General features: G+C 37.6%; 1 protein-coding gene across 4 annotated transcripts in view; it reads left to right on the top strand.

The window, feature by feature from the left end:
• Nucleotides 1–19,742, top strand: part of STRN (striatin) — a 75,015-nt gene that overhangs the window by 3,973 nt on the left and 51,300 nt on the right. For all 4 annotated transcript variants that reach the window (XM_054820132.1, XM_054820131.1, XM_054820130.1 and 1 more), the window contains exon 2: nucleotides 12,772–12,875. In XM_054820132.1, the coding sequence (XP_054676107.1) occupies nucleotides 12,772–12,875 (104 nt within the window). The remainder of the gene's footprint in view (nucleotides 1–12,771; nucleotides 12,876–19,742) is intronic.

Here is a 19,742-nt window from a genome sequence, read left to right as displayed (position 1 = left end):
TTCTGTAGGGTTTTCAATTGAAAAGCGGTGGGGTAGGGACGCTCATTAATGCATTAAAAGACTGATAGTGATCTTGCGGTTAAAGAACTTGGGAACTGCTGGCCTAGAGTCATTGCTGTCAGATACTTCAGTGATGGTTACATTAACTCTAATAATACAGTCGATAACGCAGCCTTCGTTGTTGTTCCTCTTTGGCTTGTTTACAAGAAAATCTCTGTTGTAAAACTTAACGCTGTCCACGTTGCCAGCAGCCCACTGTACGGTTCTCAGTTGGCCATGTTTGAGACTGAAAAGTGTCCACTCGGCTTCCCTTTTAGGTCTCCTTTCTTTGTCTTTTGCTTCCTGTCCATCTCTTTTCTTTCTATGTCTGTCTCTGAAATTACTATCTTTGTCAAGAGAGTCTTGAGCCTGTTTAGCAATGCGAACCACTTCTCTGTTTTTGGTGGGTTGTTTTTTTTTTTAATTAGTAGGGAAGTCATCTTTTTAATTGTACTTTCTATGGTAACATGAAACAACCGCTCTCAGAAGAGTGGCAGATGTGACATTCTTTGCAGAGGGTTATCGTGTAGGAATTTAAAGGAAGTGGTCATGAGGACAAAAGAGTAATTTTTATTTTAACTTTAATGATCCAATGAAAAATTTGTTAGTAACTGAATCATATTTCTATTCACTACATCCAATAAATACTATGTAGAAAGTATTATGTACTATGTAGAAAGCTTAGCTATATATAAGAACAACATTGCGTGTCACATATCCAGTGGAGCCTCATAAATATCTTGACATTTTTTCATAGCTGATATAGGTCTCAAAAAAATTGCTTTGGAGAAAAAAAATCTGGTTTACAGGACCTAAAAAATTCTGCCAGTGTGTTAATAGTAATAACACTTTGCATATTTAGTGCCCTTCAACAGAGGCTAGCATGCCATTCTCCCCCCCGCCCCCCGCCCCCCGCCCCACAAATATCCCTCAAAAAGCTTGGTAAGTGTTATGGATGAAACAGGAGGGAAGAAGATGATGATTTAAACTATTTGCCAAAGTCATGTATTATCAGTGGCAGAACTGGGAATATAACCTGATTACAAGTTGTTTGCTTGAACGCCTTTGGCTTTTGCCAAAACATCTCAATAAAGTTATTATTAGCTGTGGCTGGCATTGCCACGAGCTGTAAGAGCATTTATCTGCTGCGGAGTCATGTTCAGAAAGGTGCAAAATTCTTGGCTGTCTCTATAGACATCAGGCGTTGCGTCTGCTGTGACCATTTGCAGTTGAATGTGCTTTGATCCACTTGAGAGGTTTGTATTAGGGGTTCAGCAACTACAGGATGGCTTTTAGAAATTGTACACGTACAGCTGAAGGATGAGCAGCGTTAATTAAAAACTAGTTCTGTGCTCCTTCTGAAGCCTTTCATTGGCCTATATATTTGGAAGTGTTTAACAGAATAGTGGAAACTTGAGGTCGGGCAGTTTCTCTCTCTTGAGATAAAGATACAGTGCTCCTGGTTATACTTTACCAGTCTTCCATCCAATGTAAATTTAAACATTAGATTATCCACTTTCTTGGGAGGCTGTGTGGCAGAGGACCTATTTTGTGTGGTCATCTCTGTATTCCATAAATTTTGTCTGCAATTCATTTTGTTTCTTAGAGGTAGACTTTTTTTTTATCTCTAGTTTCTTACCTGCCATGATATTAAAATATTTCAGATGCTTTATGCCACAGTGTTACTGTGCTTGGTTTCTGCTCTGTAGTTGTTGGTTAGTTAAGCTATACTCTCTCTCCAAAAACCACCTTGTAAGTTGGTCCCACTGTGATTTCCTATCTTCCTTTTCTTCCCCTCTGGGCTTGTTTTTATTTTCTCTTTTTCTTTTCCTTGTTATTAATTGTGTGGAACTAAATGTGATATTCAGGTAGAGTACCTTTCTGTTCCGTTATGTGATGCTTGTTGAGGTGACACACACACGAGTTTGTAACACACATGAGTTGGTTGGTAGGCAGGGCACCTTGCTCTCTATTCTTAGTTACTGGTCTAGCACTGCCTTTCCAAGGTTTTTCTTCCTATCAAGTGTCTATATGTTGCTTTCCCTGGCAAATATCCATGTTTACTCTGATTTTCTAATTATTTTTCTTTGAATATTTTAAAATTATTGTTGCCTCTATTATATAATCTTCCTCATTCAGGGCAAAAGGGGACTTCAATATTTATGTCTATGCAAGTATCACTAATAAGCTGTATATTTCAAATCAGAATAAAAACAGATTAATACAGGGTTTTCCTAGATGCTTATCTGCTAATTACATATTTCACTTCTAATGCTTGTTTTCTGTTTACGGTACTTTGACATCTGCAGATTGAAAAAATATCCTAAGAATAAACTTTCATTATGCCTTGTGAAGTAATTCACTAGAATAAATACTAACATTATTAATCCTCATTTTAGTATTCACAAACTGTGTTTTATAGCATTATCATTTATTTTCATATCTTTTCAGAAATTAGTAATTTTCTTAGGTTCTTCCAGCAGCTGCTTGGGAGAGCTGACAAGAAAGTTCTGCAAAAGTTTTAAACTTCAATTTTTTTCATTCTGCATTTTTCTGGACGGTGTTTCTGAGGCATTTCAGAGTTGTCATTATGTATTGGACAAGCCCATCCCAAAATAGCCAAGAGTTTGATCAAATGCATATGCAGGGCACTGAAATTCGTATCTTGGCTTGAGGCAAGCAGGGTTTAAAATGCCTTCCATATTTGTGTCTTGCCTTAGCCATACGCCTTCCAACTGGTTGGAGGTGATTCTCTGTTGCGGATGTTATTTCCCTTTTAATTAGCCATCTGCCACCCCTGGGAGAAAGTGATGGGGACTCTGCCCCCGCGGCTGGGACCCCTGCAGAGCCGAGTGCTGCCGATGCGCGTCCTTGTCCCAGCAAGGGACAGAGCTGTTGAGCTCTGCTTCTTCTGGGCTGGATGGGCTTGGAAGGCTTTTGAGTGTGTGTGTATGGCTTTTGTTTTGACTAGAAATTTTGCCTTTGCAAGCAGTGCATATGTTGCTGTGGAAAGTTTTGCTTCTGACAAACATTCTTCTGGCAAAAATGCTGATTTGCAGACTTGGGCATTTCTCCGCATTTCACAAATGTTCTAAATTGGAACAAACCGCTATGCTGTATGTAACTGAATGTATAGACACCCCATATCCTGCTAAGGAATTTTCTAGTTCTTGTCCTCTTCACTACTAAAGTTTTTGTTTCTCTTAACCAATAACTGTTTCTTAAAAGTAGTAGACTAGTTTGGAGTAGTCGGACCTCATAGAGTTACATTAAAATTATTTTTTCTTGGGTAAACTTTCCTTTGAAAAGGTTTGCAGGGAAATTATGGAGAATGGATGGATAAAACATGCTTGTCTTTCCACAACTTTGTTAAAAATATTCCTTGTAAGACAGTGCCAGAAGAAAAAAAAATAAACCCTAAATGATAGGGAAAGCGTTAATGAAATGAGATAAAATTTGGTTAAATGATAGCAAACAACTGTAATAGAAGGAATGTGATGGAAATAATAGATAAGCACTTTAGGTGGGTTATGGAAGTCACATTTTATAACGTTAGCTCTCGGCCGGGGCAGGGGCGGGGGGGGGCTCACGGATGGTGATCTTCCCCCTTGCTGCTGCTTTTCTGAGGCAAGAGGCAGGCGGTGAAACCAGGCGCGCTACGTGGCAAGATTGTGTCCTCACAGATAGACAAGTTAAAGTAATGAGGAGAAGGGGCAAATCAGACATATGGCTGTGGCTATTTATAGTGTGGTTTAGGACATTGGTTACTTGATTCAGAAATAGTTGATATTTACAGTTTGTTGGCTTTTAGATAATGGTCCTCTTACTGGATTAAGTTTCTAGTTAAAAATCATTCTGATAGCTGGATAATCTGTAAATACTGTTCATAGAAAAAGTAATGAGCAGTGAGTTGATGAAATCAGCTATTTAGTTAATGGAAAACTCCTAAAGATTTGGTTTGGCCAATAAAATAGAAGATAAAATACAGTTTGAAGAAGTTTTGTGTAAGATTTTCAAATATGGTGATGTGGGTAGAATCTCAGATTCTCTGTGAAAGGTGAATTGGCAGAAGTGCTGTAGAAGTCTTCAGTAAAATATTTTTTCTCATAAGGCAGATATTACAAAGAAAACAATGATTATTGTTAAATTCCTCTCCACCCCAGAAGGACAATATTTTCAACTTCATTGTTTTAAATATGTCGGATAAATCAAAAGGCAGGCAGAAGAAAATAAGCCATGGTCACAATACTGAGGCATGTTTAGTTGGGAAAGACGATGCTAAATGGATCTCCATGACTGCCAGATATCCTTTCTTTTGCTAAGTTTGTTTAGCAAACTTTCTAGTTGCCAAATTCATGTGAAGCAAAGAAGAGAAGCTTCTGTACTCTTCTTTCCTGTTTGCTTATATGCATGATTGCCAGCTAATCCAAATATACTCATTGATAAGCTGTCATGGCTTGTTTTAAGCCATGAGGACTAGTGGGAGTAAACGTTCTGTGACAAAAGAGCTGCATTATAGAAATCTGTAGCTTTCATGGAGAAGTAGAATGTAAATAGAAACCGATGAGACTGGTTCTTTCCACGTCTGTACCTGATTTTATAGTAATTTGATTATTTTTTTTAATTGCATAAATGATACGAGCATTTCCTAGCATCAGATTTTCCCATTCTTCCCAAATGTGTTAAACCTGTAATTTAGTTTAAGTGTAATGAAAATGTGTTTCTCGAATGGACCTAACCCTTTTAGGAAGGTGCTGCTGTAAATATTGAGGTGTCATGACCAGAGGAGTTTTGCAATGTTACATTGTGTCCAAGTGGTCTTTAAAGCTTACAAACACTTTTCACAGGAAATTATAATTTAAAAAAAAAGAGGAGGATTTTCTAACATTCATCATTTGGTATAGAATTGTTGAATTAAGCAAAAATGAAATAAGTTGTTATGCTCTACGTGGAAAACTTTGGGTTTTGATGTCAGGTTAGCATGTGGTGAAACACGCTATGTGTCTTTACTAGTGCACGTTTATAATTTAAATCAGCATCTCTGTGTCCTACTCAAATTGTAGCCCTCCTTTTTCCGTTGAAGGTCTTGGCTCATGTCAGTTTTATTGCATCAGGAGTAAGTAACTTTGCACTGTTTGAACAAGTTGCAAATATAACTCGGCCTTTATCGCTGTTTCAGTAGACACTGAAACTTTATTTACTAATTCTAGAATAGGCTGTGTAAAATTCCCCAAGGAAGATCACATGCATCTCAAGAGACTTTTGGTTCATCTTAATTTGATGCTAAAAGAAGTAAGGCTGTACAAATGCCAAGCCTCAACTAAAATTGGTATCTGTACACAGCTTTCTGAGAAAATAGGTATTGGTCAGCAACCTACTCACATACTTGGCTTCACAAGGCTGCCAGGCCTTGTCAAGTCCTCCTTTCTAAGTTCCTTAGTTAAAAAGTGGCAAGAACTGACTTAGAAAGAGATGAAGGATTGTTATGTTTTGTTTTTAAATGCTGAGAAATGCTTAGATACTTGAAACAGCTCTTCTGAAGCGCTTCAGAGTGCCCGGGATCCAAGCTCTGCAGACAATACGCTAGATTTAAAAATACTCTGAAATGTGAAAACAAAGGTTCACTTTATCATAGTGACCTGTTCAGTATGGGCCTGTATATGGATTCATCTAGAAGATGTTATTTTCCTATTTGAAAAGAGTTTGCTATATGCTAACTAATATTGAGTATTTTGAAAATAACCCAGGGACAAAGAAGTTAAATTTAAGATCACAGTGTGGAAAGACAGCATTTTTTCTGCTCTTAGCCAGGAATATGTTTCCCTTTAGGGCAGTCACATAGGGCAGGATTGCAAAAGCATCGGAACAAACGTGGCATGCACAATATTCATATCCAAGCTTGTAAACAGGAGGTGAGAACAAAATCGGTTATGTTTTTTTATCTGTTTCACTTGATGCTCTTGTCAGTTCAGGGTGGTAGTGTACGCTTGAATACAAGGAGTAGCTGCTCCTGGCTGTAGGAGCGAGCAACAGGAGTGTGCTGATTGCCTTCGCAAATGCTTGTGTGGTGAAGTCTGATTCACTCCGTTGTTGTTGTTTTTTGTTTTGTTTTTTATTACCAGAGCCAAATCTACAAATCTTCTCCAGATTTGTTCTCCCTTGTCTTGCTATACCCCAAGTGATTCATTCAGCTTGTGAACTTTCATTGTCTCAGTCGAAAGGTGGGCCATAAGTCTATTTATCAGTCCTGGTGCTGACTGCTGTTGCTGCATTTCTGCCTTTCTTGTACAGCAAGTGGAAAGGAATTATATTTGAGCACTTGCAATTTGGACTCCAGCTCATAATATGTGATTATTTTGTGACGTGTTGTTGCAGTGTTGCCTATAGAATTGCATCACGTTTAAAACTTGCTCTCTTTTTGTCCTTACATCAGTCTACATGGAGCATGCTCCTGGGACTCACACACACACACACAAAAAGTTAACGCTCACCACTTAAGTGTACTACAAAAATGACTGCAGGATTAGAGAAAATTGTTGCTTACAAAGAATGATTAAATAAGCTGAATATACATTGCTTGGCTAACTCAGCAAGTATTTTGATGTTTGCAGTTGTTAGAACAATGAAAGGTAGCACTGAAGAGTGGATAAAAGAAAGTCTACCTGAACAGAGATCTGCGTAGTAAAACACTGCAAACTGCAGAAAAGAAAATCTTCCTGTTGGTTGAGATGCTTAAATTAGTAATCAAGGTATTGCCAGGAATAAATTACTAAATTTTTTTTTATTCTGGATGATCTGTTAGGAGTTTTGTGTTCACTGAGAAGAAATTGTTTTGCAAACAGTTTTTCAAAGAGATGAAGAATGTAAGTAAATGGCTTTTTCAAGCATCTTTTTTTACCATAAGCTAAGTCTTTGATCTCTTTTGGATGATTTATTTTTTCCAGGGCTTAGCTCCGATGCCAGTTTTAGCACATCTCTGAGAAGTCCAGCAAAAATAATTTGCCAGTAGGAGACTGTGCTGTGCATTAGTCCCACGAGGTGGTATCGTCCAGCATAAGCGTGCAGGTGATAAGCGGGATGAAATGCTTCTGCGCGGGGTGAAGCTGAATACATCTCGGTGCCTGCCACTCATTTCAGCCTGTGGCCACGCTTCAGTTTTGTGTTATTGTAAATGGCTGCAGGCACTTGCAAAAGCTTCCGAGCCTCTCTATGCTCAGGCTGCCAGTGGGTATGTGTTGCAATGTTGAGTATGGTGCTGGAAAAATTGTTTGCCAGTTGTACTAGACGAATGGTATTTCCCTTCCCCCTTCCGCCGTACCTGTTTTTTATCTTTTCTCCTCTCACCCCCCCACTGGGCATACCTACACTTATTTACAAAGATACTTAAATATGTAGCACTTTAAGAGCCAACTGTAATCTAAAATACTGAGCACGCCGGCAGCCTGCAGAATCCTTCTGGCAGATCTTGGTAGACCGGTTAGAACGACTGTTTGAGGCTGATTCATCTGTACGTGTATTTAGTTATTTTAGTGATCTACCTATTTTTTGCAATATTTTTCTTGCAGTTTTTTCCCCTCCATAGTTCTGTTTCTCTCAACCCGTGAAGACCTTGCTGTTGAATTATGGAGGCAACCTATACAGAATTGTGTCTTAGTAGCTCTTATTTTATCAAATGATGCCTGTTGACCTTCAAGTGCCCATAACATTAAAGTGAGGTTTACCTTAACATATTAAGGTAAATATTTTAAAGAAAAGAATGGAAAGGCTTTTTGTAGTTCCTGAGTCTTAAGAATTAAAAAAAATAAAAAATAAAAAAATCACCTTTTAACTTGGAATAGCTGTAAAATTCAGGAACTGATAGAAGTGGATACTAAACATGCATCATTTATTTTGCAGCCATAGTATTGTTTCTTTTAAAACATTTTCTGTTAAAGGTAAATATTTTTTTAATCTCTTGCTTTTCTGTAATGTCAAGGTGTCAGCTTAAAGAAGTGTGCAGACATAATACATCCTTGTCATTGTGGTTGCTGATTCCAGGAAGCGTAAATTTCAGTTTACTTTTTTAAACATTGGTAAAATCCAGATTTATTAAGATGCAATTTAATTATTTGATTATATTGTTATGGCTGCTAACTCTGTATTAGGAAGTCAACAACATTTTAAAAAATGTTGTTTATAACCCAGTGCTACCTAAAACATTGCCTCACCCTTTTGTCTGCTTCAGAGTAATTTGACCGTAGAGCCTTTTGGGGAATTTCTTAAAACAACAATGTTCTTGCACGAGATTGTTTGGTTTTTTTTTTTTTTTTTTAACATAAGAATGAATGTTATTTTTAAAATCTCTTGGTAAAGAAGTAGAATAGTTAAGATAACTACAGTGCTATTAATTTAGACTGAATGTACATGAAACTTAAGTTTTGTTGCAGTTGGTGATAGTAAAAACTTTAATGAGGTGGTGGTGGGGGGAAAAGCTGGACTGTACATTTGTAGCTGAAATAGACTGTTCCACACATCTCTGTATTCACAGGTTTTTGATTTTTTTTTCCCCCCCTTTCTTCTCACTCTCTTGATTATAATTTCACAATTGGGCTGTAATACAGTAACTTGTAGCACTTAGCCTGGAATAAACTTGAGGCAGACGCTGCCTTGAGTCCTCGCTGCGGAGCCAGCAGCCCCGGTGCTTTATGGAGACGATGCGCCCCACCCATAAGGCAAGGAACAATACGAGTTTTTGCGTGATCCCTGTAGGCGTTTTACAGGGTTTTGATGACTAGCTTACAACTTGGTGCATTTTAACCTTATTAGCTAGAAGGTCAGTTGTCGCAGAACCTGTTTGTTGAGCATATTTGTGAATTCTTGAAATTTTTGGCAAACCTTCCCAGGAGTGGCCAAAGCACAAGCGTAGAACAGTGTTGCAGGTCGTTCAAAGCGGAAGCGATCCTCCTTTGCTCTCCGACTCCCTCAGGTAGTGCAGGCTTCGGGTTTGACTTGCCCTAAAGCTGCAGCCATTGGAAATGGCCTGTCTGGTCTCGGTCTGTTGATAAAATTTTGTTGTTTACATCCGAATTATAAGAAAACTGTAGTTGTACAGTTCAGTTATACTTTTCATCATGTTTAAACCCAGACCCCTTACGCTTTAAATGTTTGCACGGACATTTAGACAGGTGTTGGCTAGATATTTTGACCAGAACTGGTGAACCTAGAGTTATCATTGTTTTGTTCTAGAGGCTGAGAAAATATTGCTAGATTTCATCATTTGTCATTTTAGATATTTAAACTCAGTGTATTCATTTATTCAGTCTTCATTTATACTACAAATTGTTTCATTTATGGTATGAACGTTTAGGTTCCTTGGCATATTTTCAGTTAATTGCCAAACATTATAAAGAATGAAATCTGCTTATAACATATGGACCGTTATAGTATTATTGTTAGTATAAAATTTCAGTTATTTAAATGCTATCCTTATGTGCATTACAAATAAACCTGAATATTATCATTAAGAATTTCTTAAGTAAAATTTGAACTTACATTGGACAACAATGTTTTGTTTGACTTAATTATCCAGTATTTACATAAATGAGGGATAAGAGTTGCTAACATCCTGTGGGAAAGAGGAGGAATATTCTCCTTACTTTCTGTATATTATGAAAATGACCAAATGTAAGCATTCTTATTTTCAGAGCCAGACTTTCTCAAAAATAATGAGTATGGGACATAAGGATGCTATTCAGAAGAAAAGCATGAGCAAACTATGCTAGAAACTGTGCAGCCTTCAAGGAGAGTGCAAAATTATTCTCAAGCCCTCTGGTGCACTTGTCTGTTTCTTAATTTGCCAATAAAACTATCGATCTATAAAGTATATAGTAACCTTGACAGATCCTGGCAATAAACTTGTATATGGAGAGATGGCTCTTGGGCCATGAATTCCACTCTGTTGTTGCATGCTTTTTGAGTAATACATACAAAGATTTCTTGGAAATCCAGGAAAAAGAAAAGTTATAAGACAGCAGTAAGAGCATTGGTATACCACTGACAATAAAAGATGTTCAAAGAGTCGATTAATATTTCTTCCTGTGCAATATGTGTATAATATATAAAGCCTGCCAGTGTCCCCAAGGAGGCAGAGTACAGTCTTTTTCATGTTGAATAATAAGACATAAATGCTTCAGCTACAGAGGTAGAGTTAGGAACATTTACTTTATTTTACATGCTTAAGAAGCTTCTGGTAACAGTTTTGAATCTCGGTTCTCAAATGGTTAGTCAGACAAGTTCCTGCCCTGTATCGGAAGCATGACTGTTCATTTTCACATGAAGGAGGTGTCATATGATATTTCTTAATCAAATCCATTTATGTGTCTCTTGCTTACAAAAGTAAGCTGTCAAAGCTACTGAGAAGTTGCATTTCTTTCTTTGTTTAAGCTGCTACCAGTGGAAGATGACTTTAACCTCAATTGTTAGCATGGTAATGCTGGTTTGACCCTTGTAGTAGAGCAGTGCATGAGCCAGGCCATTACTGGCTCTCCTTTGCCAACCTGCTGGGTAAAAATGCTTCATTCCAGCCTGTTCAGTCAGTTCATTCTTAGCTAGAAATTACTTGCAGACAGCAGGCCACATCATAGATCACTTCAGCTTGTGTCCTGATGGTATTGGATGATCGTTTTCATTCCAGCCAAATGCATATTTACATCATGTTCTCTATTTTTAATAGTGTGCTTTGATGTTCTCTCACTTTTTGGCTAGAAGGGCACTTGTTTATTTCTGCTGGGCCTGTTTGGAGGTAGGGAGAGAGAAATCACTATCACAGTGATAGGCATTATAATCTGCGTGTCCGTACAGTTACTGCAAACTAAGCTGTATGTGCTTGAGGTGTTCCTCTTGTTACTGTGAGGAATGGTGACCTTGTTGAGTTGACATGCTTCTTGCGCAGTTACAGTCTTCAGGGTAGGAAATGCTGTCTCCAGCACCAGCATTTCTTTCTTATGTGCCTTTCCCTACACCTGAGCATAAAATGAATTTTAGAATTCAATTGTAGTTTTTTGTTCATCACAGTTTCAGCATTAAGTGAGGAGAAGCTTAATGCCAGAGCGGCAGAGGCCTTTCTTTTGATTCAGCTGAGGTTTTTTTGGCAGTCAAATGTGTTTCCCCATTGAAGGTGAAGACCAACTTCATTGGAGAGCAGCCAGTATTTTTCACTCATCATAAACTGGCTGCTCTAGTTGGTGACTGCTGGTTAAGGATTCTTCAGGTGTCTGTCAAGCTGTTTACTGGCTGTACTTGAGCAATGAAATTATGTCGGCTGGTGTCATATTTTCGAGCAGCTGCTATAGTTGGCCACCAGAAAATGGCCTTTTGGAGTAAGATTCATCTAGCCTGATCTCCAGAATTCAACCGAGTTTGTTGTGTGCGTTCCCTTCATAGTTGGTGAAGAGAAAATGGCAGCTACAGACACTGTTTTTCTCACCTTGGGGTGAAAATCTGAAGTCAGATAAGTTGTTCTTTAGAAGTGTCTGTCTCCATTAACTTAAAATACCTGGGATCTGCTTGCAAGGTTGTGGCAGGTGAGGAGAGGATACTCCTGCTTGTTTCTCCCAGGCTTTCCCTACAGATTGATACAGACTGCAGTACCTACAGAAAACACTGCTTATAGAACTGCAATGGATATTTATATAAATGAAAGCCTTACTAGTCTTCACATTCAACAGCTGATGGTCTAGACCACTTGCCTTTTATCCTGTTTGCGCTTCTCAAGAGACATATGAGATACATGGAGACTTAACTGCAAAGGTGGCAGAAAGCTTCTGATCCTGCAAATGTCAGGCAGTTTGCAGTGCAGGTGAGGCTGAGGTGTGAAGTGCTGACTACCCGTAGGTGTTTTTGTCTACAAGTGTATTCATGAGTTGAGAGAGCACAAGAACTTGCCTCTTATAAGGCACTTAATATGAGCATGAGGTACAAAAGCAGGTAGTTCTGTCTTTAAGATTAGGAATGAGTATCTTGTATATATCATCCTTTTCTATTTAAAGGAGATTTTTCACAGGCAACTAAATACTTATTCTCTGCTGGAAGTCGATAAAGGTTTGGTGTCTGTTTTCCACTTGAATTTGTTTACTTCTATACCCTTTGTCTCCTTTTCTCCCTCACCAAAATACCTTGTTTTGCATTTTTCTTTCACTTAATTACAGTATTTCTGGAGAGCTTGCTTTAACCTATTTTAGTATTATAATTAACACTTGGCACTGTATTACATACAGGGGTTTATTTTCCTTTTAGCTGAACATGCTGTACTTCAGTTCTTTGACTAGTATCATGTATCTGACATGTATCTATAGAACAGTACACTAATTATATACTACACAGTTAGTGAGCAGAAATACTTTATCATCTTCTGCTTATTGTTGGTAAACGCTTTTATCTGCTGCAGGCTTTTTGTATGCTTATTTTATCTATTCTTTATCCTTTATTGAATGTTTAGCCAAGAGAGGAAGTAAACCCCATGAAACAAACTAAAATTGCTTTATTCCTTTTTTTTTTTTTTGATCTGTAATGAGCATGCAGTTTAGAAGGCTTATCTGTGCAGCGTTTCGTCTAAGCACTTAATGTTTATGAAACACATTAAGGCAATTTCTTTTGAACTCTACAAATCAATTTTAAAATAACTTGGGGGAGGCACACACACTTAAGAGCTATGCTCAATGAAGCAGGTTCTAAATTGAACACTTCCTTTTGCAGGCCCAGATTGCCTTTCTTCAAGGTGAAAGGAAAGGACAAGAAAATCTGAAGAAGGATCTGGTGCGAAGAATCAAAATGCTGGAATATGCGCTTAAACAGGAAAGGTACGCTGCTTTAATGATGAGTACACGAAGAAATTCTGAAGACATACTTTCTTTTGCTTTTGTATTTGACAAAACCAAGAAGTATTTCTTCTATATATATATATTCAGATCTCAAATTAACCAATATTATTATACTAAAATAGCCTAGTAGTCTAAATATCTGCATTATGGTAAAAACAATAGCTAACATAGTATGGCTCCAAAAACATGCAAATAAACCCCATGGTTGATCAATGATAAATACTTTTTCCTTGGTAAAATTCCACCTAACTGTATAGATTATACTCCAGAATTATAGTGTATGCTCTTTTTGTTCAAAGTGGTAGCTTTGTTTAATAATCTCTGACAACTGAAATCTTGAACAACTGTCTTCAGTCTAGTAATTACTAGTTTTTAATCTTGCTAAGTTTTTTAGTCTTTTCAGTATGATAGACTCTACAGGGATATCTTCTGGAGGCTAATTGTGTGAGGAGTGAAAACATGTTTGTGTTTACCAGTTAATCAAATGTCTGTTTCTTTGTTCATGGGCATTTCAGTGGAAAGTCCCCAGTCTACCATTTTATTCTTACATATACTTTCCTGTCGTTCTAATCTTTGAAGCAAACAAATAGGTTATTTATCATGTTTCCAGAAGTCTTTCTGTTCAACTGATTTATTTTAGGCCAAGTTTAGTTTTAAAATTGTTTTTATTAGTAAAAAGTCTTTTAAAGCTCTTGACCAAAAAGTATATTTATGGTACTACTGCAAAGCAATCATTGCTTACATGCCATTTTCCTGTCAGATAATTCCTACTTCTCTTTAATAAAATAAACCTCTTTTAAATAGATCGGATTAGTAGAAATAAGATTAGAAATATACACATATGCAAATGAGGAATAGGATATTGCAGCTAGATAATTTAAAAAGGACACTAATAGTTGTACACCAGCATATTGCATTCAGATCTGCTCATCTTACATGGACTGCTTTAGCATGAGACATATCTTGCTCCATGCAGTTTGCCTCTTTCTGGTAGCAACCAATTCATCCGCTAGCATGGAGCTGCAGCCAGTTTCCTGGCCAGCAGTAGCCTCAGGGCTCCAGAGTACTTGGTTCCCCTTTGGGGAGTTCTTAGAGGAATGCTTCCGGTAGATACCCTTTTTGCCCAGGCCTTGTTATGGCACTGACCTTCTATCAAGCAGCACAGAAAAATATCAAATGTATGCATAATGGTGCTTGCAGTTTATAGCCGTGGAAAGGCTTACATTTGAGGCATGATTATAAAGATTCACTTTAAAAGAAGACAGAGGCAATCAAGTACATTCTTGTGCAGTTAAAGATATGCTGTTAGGTATATAAATTCAGTAAGATTTCTTGTATTTCAAAACTGAGGGAGCTATTTGTGATTACTTAGGAATATCTCTAATACTTCATGTTCATAAAGCAGCTAAATTAGCAATTTAAAATTATCAGACTATGTAAATACATTTCTGTGTGCTATCAGAGAAGCTTTCTAAGATTAAAAAAATAATCAAAAATCAAACATAGTGAAAATGTCCCCCAGTTGCATTCAGTAAAATCCACCTAAATTAAGATTTAAATCCTAATGCAGCAGTCACTGTCAGGATTAGGTTAAAAAAACCCCACCCAGTGGTTTCCTATTAACAGTTTTGCATAGGTATCTTATCTTTTCTTGTATTTTTTTTTCTGCAGTGTATGGTATTAGGCTTGGTTACTCAGGTCAGTTACTCAGCTCATCCGATCCAGTTTGACAGTTTCAGTATGGGTATGCAATGGTTTTTGAAGTAAATAATGATGCTTGTGAATGGTGTGTGCTGGAGACAGCTATTTCTAAGAGTTTGCAGTTTTAAACAGCAGTATTATTTGCCAGTTTCTGAAGAAACAGCCTTGTATTTCTGCTGGAAATGTCTCCCAGCAAGTATTCTTGCTTGATACGTAAGAGAATGGCAACATACTGAGCTTGGAAGCACTGCTCTCTTTCCCAGCATTTTCCTGAATCAGCCGTCAGCCAGGTCAGGCAGTAGTCACTTGGGATGCTGTCTGTTTCCACTGGGATCTCGGAGCTGGAAAATGAGATCCTACAAGGTAGGAGGAAAACATTTCTGGTCAAGTTAGGGGAAGCATGGTGCGGGTGGGAGGGGGCAGGGAAGCATTCCTGCATTCCTTCATTTCTGCCCTGACCTTGCAGCACACCAAATCTTTCTTACCTAGATGAACTAAGTTATGAGTAACGGGGCAGAATATGAAATTGTGTCCCAGAGTAGCCTGTGTTTGCAGTGTCCTCAGGAAACCATGAGCAAGAAATGAGCGACATTGGTTTTCTCAGATACGTGCTTTTATGAGCTGTTCTGTATAGTGGGTGTTCACCATTTCTTTTATCAACCAAGTGTTTTCAAAGTTTCCTATAAATAAGCAACTTCGGAAGCCTTGTCATGGTTCTCTGTGTCATGGCACTTATGTAATTTTATAGTGGGTAAGGTAGAAAATGAGTTTTATTTACGATTATCGTTTTTCTGACAAATTGAGCTTAATATTTGGGTTTTGTGTTAGTAGTTGTAAGATTACCTATTTGATGCCATGTATAGGGAGCCCACTTATTTCTGCTGAAGAGTCTTAACACACTGAATAGCAAAGAACTTAGGAGGAGGTAGTTAATAGTTAAGTGCTATCATTTGTTCAACAGCAGTTTTGATGTAGTTTTGCCAACATCCAGTAGATTGCAGTGTGAGGCTGTTCACAGTTGATGGTTACTTTTTATTACTTTATCAATACTTGCTCCACCATCAGTAAATTGCATTGTTTCCTCTGGATTTTTAGGAGCTAGCTGAAACGCAGTACTGTTTCTCTCGAGTACATGTCCTATTTCATCTAGTCTAGCTCATTTCCTGTCTCAACATATTTCAACCAAAAACTGGACCCCTGAGCTGTGTCTCTAGAAACAGTTGATTTAATTTTATGTTGTTTTCTGCACTGGTGTGTCTGATCAGCGTAAGGCTGGCGCCTTCTCCCCTGGGTAGAATATCTCACCGTGCTGTTCCTGGCAGTTGTTCTTGTTTATGTCTCTTAGTTTGGCGGCGGCTCCCAGATCTTCTACGGATGTTTTGGCAGGCTCCCTCAGCACAGCTGGATCAGATGCTTCAGGTCTGGCGACAGATATTTCCAAGAAATAGTGGCCTTTTTTTTTTTTTTTTTTTTTTTTTTTGATCGGGATCAAACTTGTTTCTGTGTGAAGTATTCAGAAAAGTTTCACTGCTCTCAGCCTTAGTAAATTTAGAAGGATGAAAGCTTTTAGCATTTTCCTAAGCAACCCTTGAAGTGTTGTGGCAGCCATGTTGAATGTCTCCAAGCACTGTTTGCATAGAAGACACATAGTTTAAAGAAAATACTGCTAATCAAAAAAGGAGAATTGTGTAATGAAGTGCAAAAGCCAGAGCAGTGGTAATATTCATACTTATCTGAATAAGGGCATCTACCCAGTCACATAGTTTCAGAGCCCCAAAATAGCTTTCTTTCAAACAACTTGAAGGCTAGTTTTCAGATGGAAAATACCTTCTAGAAAGTTGTATCCTTCAACTAGTTATTTTCAAGTAATTTTTCAGTCTCTGCGTACTATTAATAATGCAGATGTAATTTTGGGGAATTGAAGGTAAATCATCCAAGTTGAACAAGTTTCAGATAATAAAGGCTCATCTTTGTGATTTGTTTCCCTTCTTCCCCTGCCCCAAAACCACTGTCCTTGTTTTTGGCCAGATGATACAAAGATTGGAGAAACTTTGATTTTTTTTCTTTATACTTATTTACAGAAAAAAGATATTTACTCTTTTTTCTTACAATAGTATCTCACAGCAGTGATGTGTGAGCTAAAGTTCAACGTGAACTGCAGAGGGCCAGTTTAAAGCTGTTAGTAAGTGGACTATGTGATTTCTGAAAAAGCGAAGAAATTAAGCATGACAGGTGGGCAGGAGTTACTCTGTTATAGTAGAAATAAATATAAACATGCAGATGGAATAAGCTATATTCAGAATTTATATAGAAAAGAATTAAAGTTTCTTTTGTGAGAAGTTTCATAGCCTTTTATTGCAATATGTGTAACTGAATGGTCAAGACTCTCTCTTCTAGTCTTGTAGTCTGAACCCTTGTGTTCAGCCCTTTCCTTAGTATGCTTTAGAAAGATGTTTGTCTTTTATACCTGTGACATTTTCAACTGTATCATAAGAAAGTTTCCAGTAATAAATCTCATACTTGCTGCCTGAAGAAGTGTAAAAAACATTTCCTTGATGGACTGTTAGCTATCTATATTGATTTTTTTTTTTTTTCAAATATTCCTCTGAACTTTTAGAAGCTGACCATAGCTGAAGGTGAATTCACTGGTTCAAGTACTCTGACATGGTATTCCTGTTTCACATCTAACTGGTGTCTTGCTCGGATATCTGAATACATATGAATTGATTCTAATTAATTCAGATTTGAGTTTGGCATTGGGTTTATTTTTGTCATTTTGTGCAGGCAAAGGTCTATGGCTTTTTGTTTTTAACTTTCCCAGAAATGTTAAAAATAAGGATTGCTTTTTGGGATTGTCAGCTCTTCAAAAAATGCAGGCTGAATTTTTGAAAAATGGATTTTGGAGAACAAGTGAGACATTTGAGGAATAGGAAAGGTAGAAGGAATGATCCTTTCAGTTAAACTAGCAAACATTTAACTTTGTTTCTTAGGGTGAAAATTAACAAAACTTTGATAAGAAAATTAGTGCATGCATAGAGGATAATGAAACTTTATATAAGACCCATGAGCTAAAAGCCTCCTGCCACAAAACTAACTGCTCTTTCATATTATTTGCAAGAATCTAGTAGAGCACAGTATAGCTCACTAATCCATATTAAAGTATTAATATTTGCTCACATTTGATAAATCAAAATGGATTAAACATTAGTGTCACTTGAATTGCTGACTGCATAAAAACGTCACGATTTTGACAAAGTGTGGTGTTTAAAGTTGGTGAGGTGGGTTAGTGACAGAGTAGGGGATTTCTTAGTTCTTGATTAGTCATTACTTTTTATTAGTGATGGGGGGATAAATTATATGTGGCATCAGTATTTAACAGTAACGGAATGCAATTGTTTTATCAGGGTAACACCTTTGTGCCAATGAGATGTAGGAAACAGTTGGGAAAGAAAAGATAAATATTTTCATTGAGCATTCAGCTTTAATTTTGTTCTATTCTTGGTTATTTTCTGTGCTGACCAAAATGTTTATCCTTCACTTATTGCTGTTAATACATTCCCAGTGCATCCTTTCTCCTTTCCTTGCTGGTTGCTGCTCAGCTGAGTTAGAGCTTAGTGCACTAGCTCTTGCAGAGGAGGTCAGTTCCTTCATCAGTCTTTGTTGCTATACCTAAGAGGCATTTCTTCACTCTGCTCTTAGCCTTCTCATCCAGAATTAAATGGTTATTATAATTAAAATGCAGCTGGATTAGTAGGAAACTAGTACTGTCAATACTGAAGCATAAGAACTACCAAGTGTTGCTTCCTTCAGCACCATTTTGTTAGGAGTAATGAGTTTTCTTGATGAAATAGGGAAAGGCAAAAGAAAACAGTAATGTAATGAAGATGTCTGAGAAGCAGTCTAGAGGTGCAGGTAACCTGAAAACATTATCTACAGTTGTTCTTGATACAGTCATTCAAGCTTAGTGAGATTTGCATCATACAATTATGAAGTGTTATGCCCATTAATTTTTTTAAAAGGAAATTTTAAGTGGAGGAGTTCCCTTATGAGTAGTGGAGCTAATGAAGCCCATTTTCGTGTTGCTGTATGTGAGGGGGTTTTTTCTTCTTTTTGTCGTTTGTAGCCTGTATCTTGCCGCCTTACACCTAGCTCCGTACATTTGTGTTGGAGCTGTGAATGTGCGTGTGTTAGTTGGTCATGCTGCTGCTGCCAAGCTGCATGCCCAGCATTGCCTGAATTCTTCCCTGCCTTTCATTCAGGGTAGGAACTAGTATGAGTGCTGCTTTTCTACCCAGTTACGAAAAACTTTATAGAGAATCAGGTTTTTTTGAGTCGTCTAAATTTTCATGTTTGGCAGAAAACAATCATAGAGACAAAAGTTACGATCCGTGTGAGAGAAGGGGGGAACAGATAGCAAAACTGGCTAAGGCTGTCTTTACCGCAGTTTCTCTGTTCCTCTGTTCCAAGACTACTCTAGTGAATCTTCAATAACTTATATGTACAATTGCAGTGCTGTACTACTGTGGCATTATTTTGTGTGCTTAAAAGTCTATACACACTGTAGGATGAAGCTTTTCAAATTAAAAAGCATTTCCCTTTTTCTTCTGGCTACTCTTACTGTACAGCATGCTTTGTGGGGCTTATTACAATAGGTCTTCTGTAGGTGAAATATTTTTGGAAGAGAAGTCTCCATTTTCGAATTTGGTCAAGTGGCAAATTTAGCAGCTTTATGAGAAACTGATGTAGATGTGCTGCTGTCAGTTGCTAAATCTCATTTAGAGTAGTTCTGAGGGCCTGCTGCTGTTGGGAAGCACAGCATTTCAAAGAATGAAACTCAGGTTTGCTTAATTGAGGTGACAGTATGAAATACAAAGTAGATGGCACTGAACTGAAATGGATAGTAAAAATGTTTCACAGTGATTGCTAAAAGGGGGGAGTGGGGAGGGAAGCAGAGAGTAGCCCATGTCCACAGAGAAGGAACGTTATTTGTAGCAAAAACATTTTGTAAAATCTGCAGTCTACTGATCGCTATGTTTCATCAGTATTCACTTCACAATTACGTGTCAACCTTGGAAAAATAATTAAGCAAAATTACATATCTGAGCTCCTGCTGAAATTATTTGTTTTGTTTTGTTCCTAGGCTAG

The sequence above is a fragment of the Grus americana genome, chromosome 3, assembly GCF_028858705.1.
Source record: "Grus americana isolate bGruAme1 chromosome 3, bGruAme1.mat, whole genome shotgun sequence".
NCBI lineage: Eukaryota > Metazoa > Chordata > Aves > Gruiformes > Gruidae > Grus > Grus americana.
Note: the sequence above shows the minus strand (reverse complement) of the source record. Positions and strands in the feature narration are given on the sequence as shown.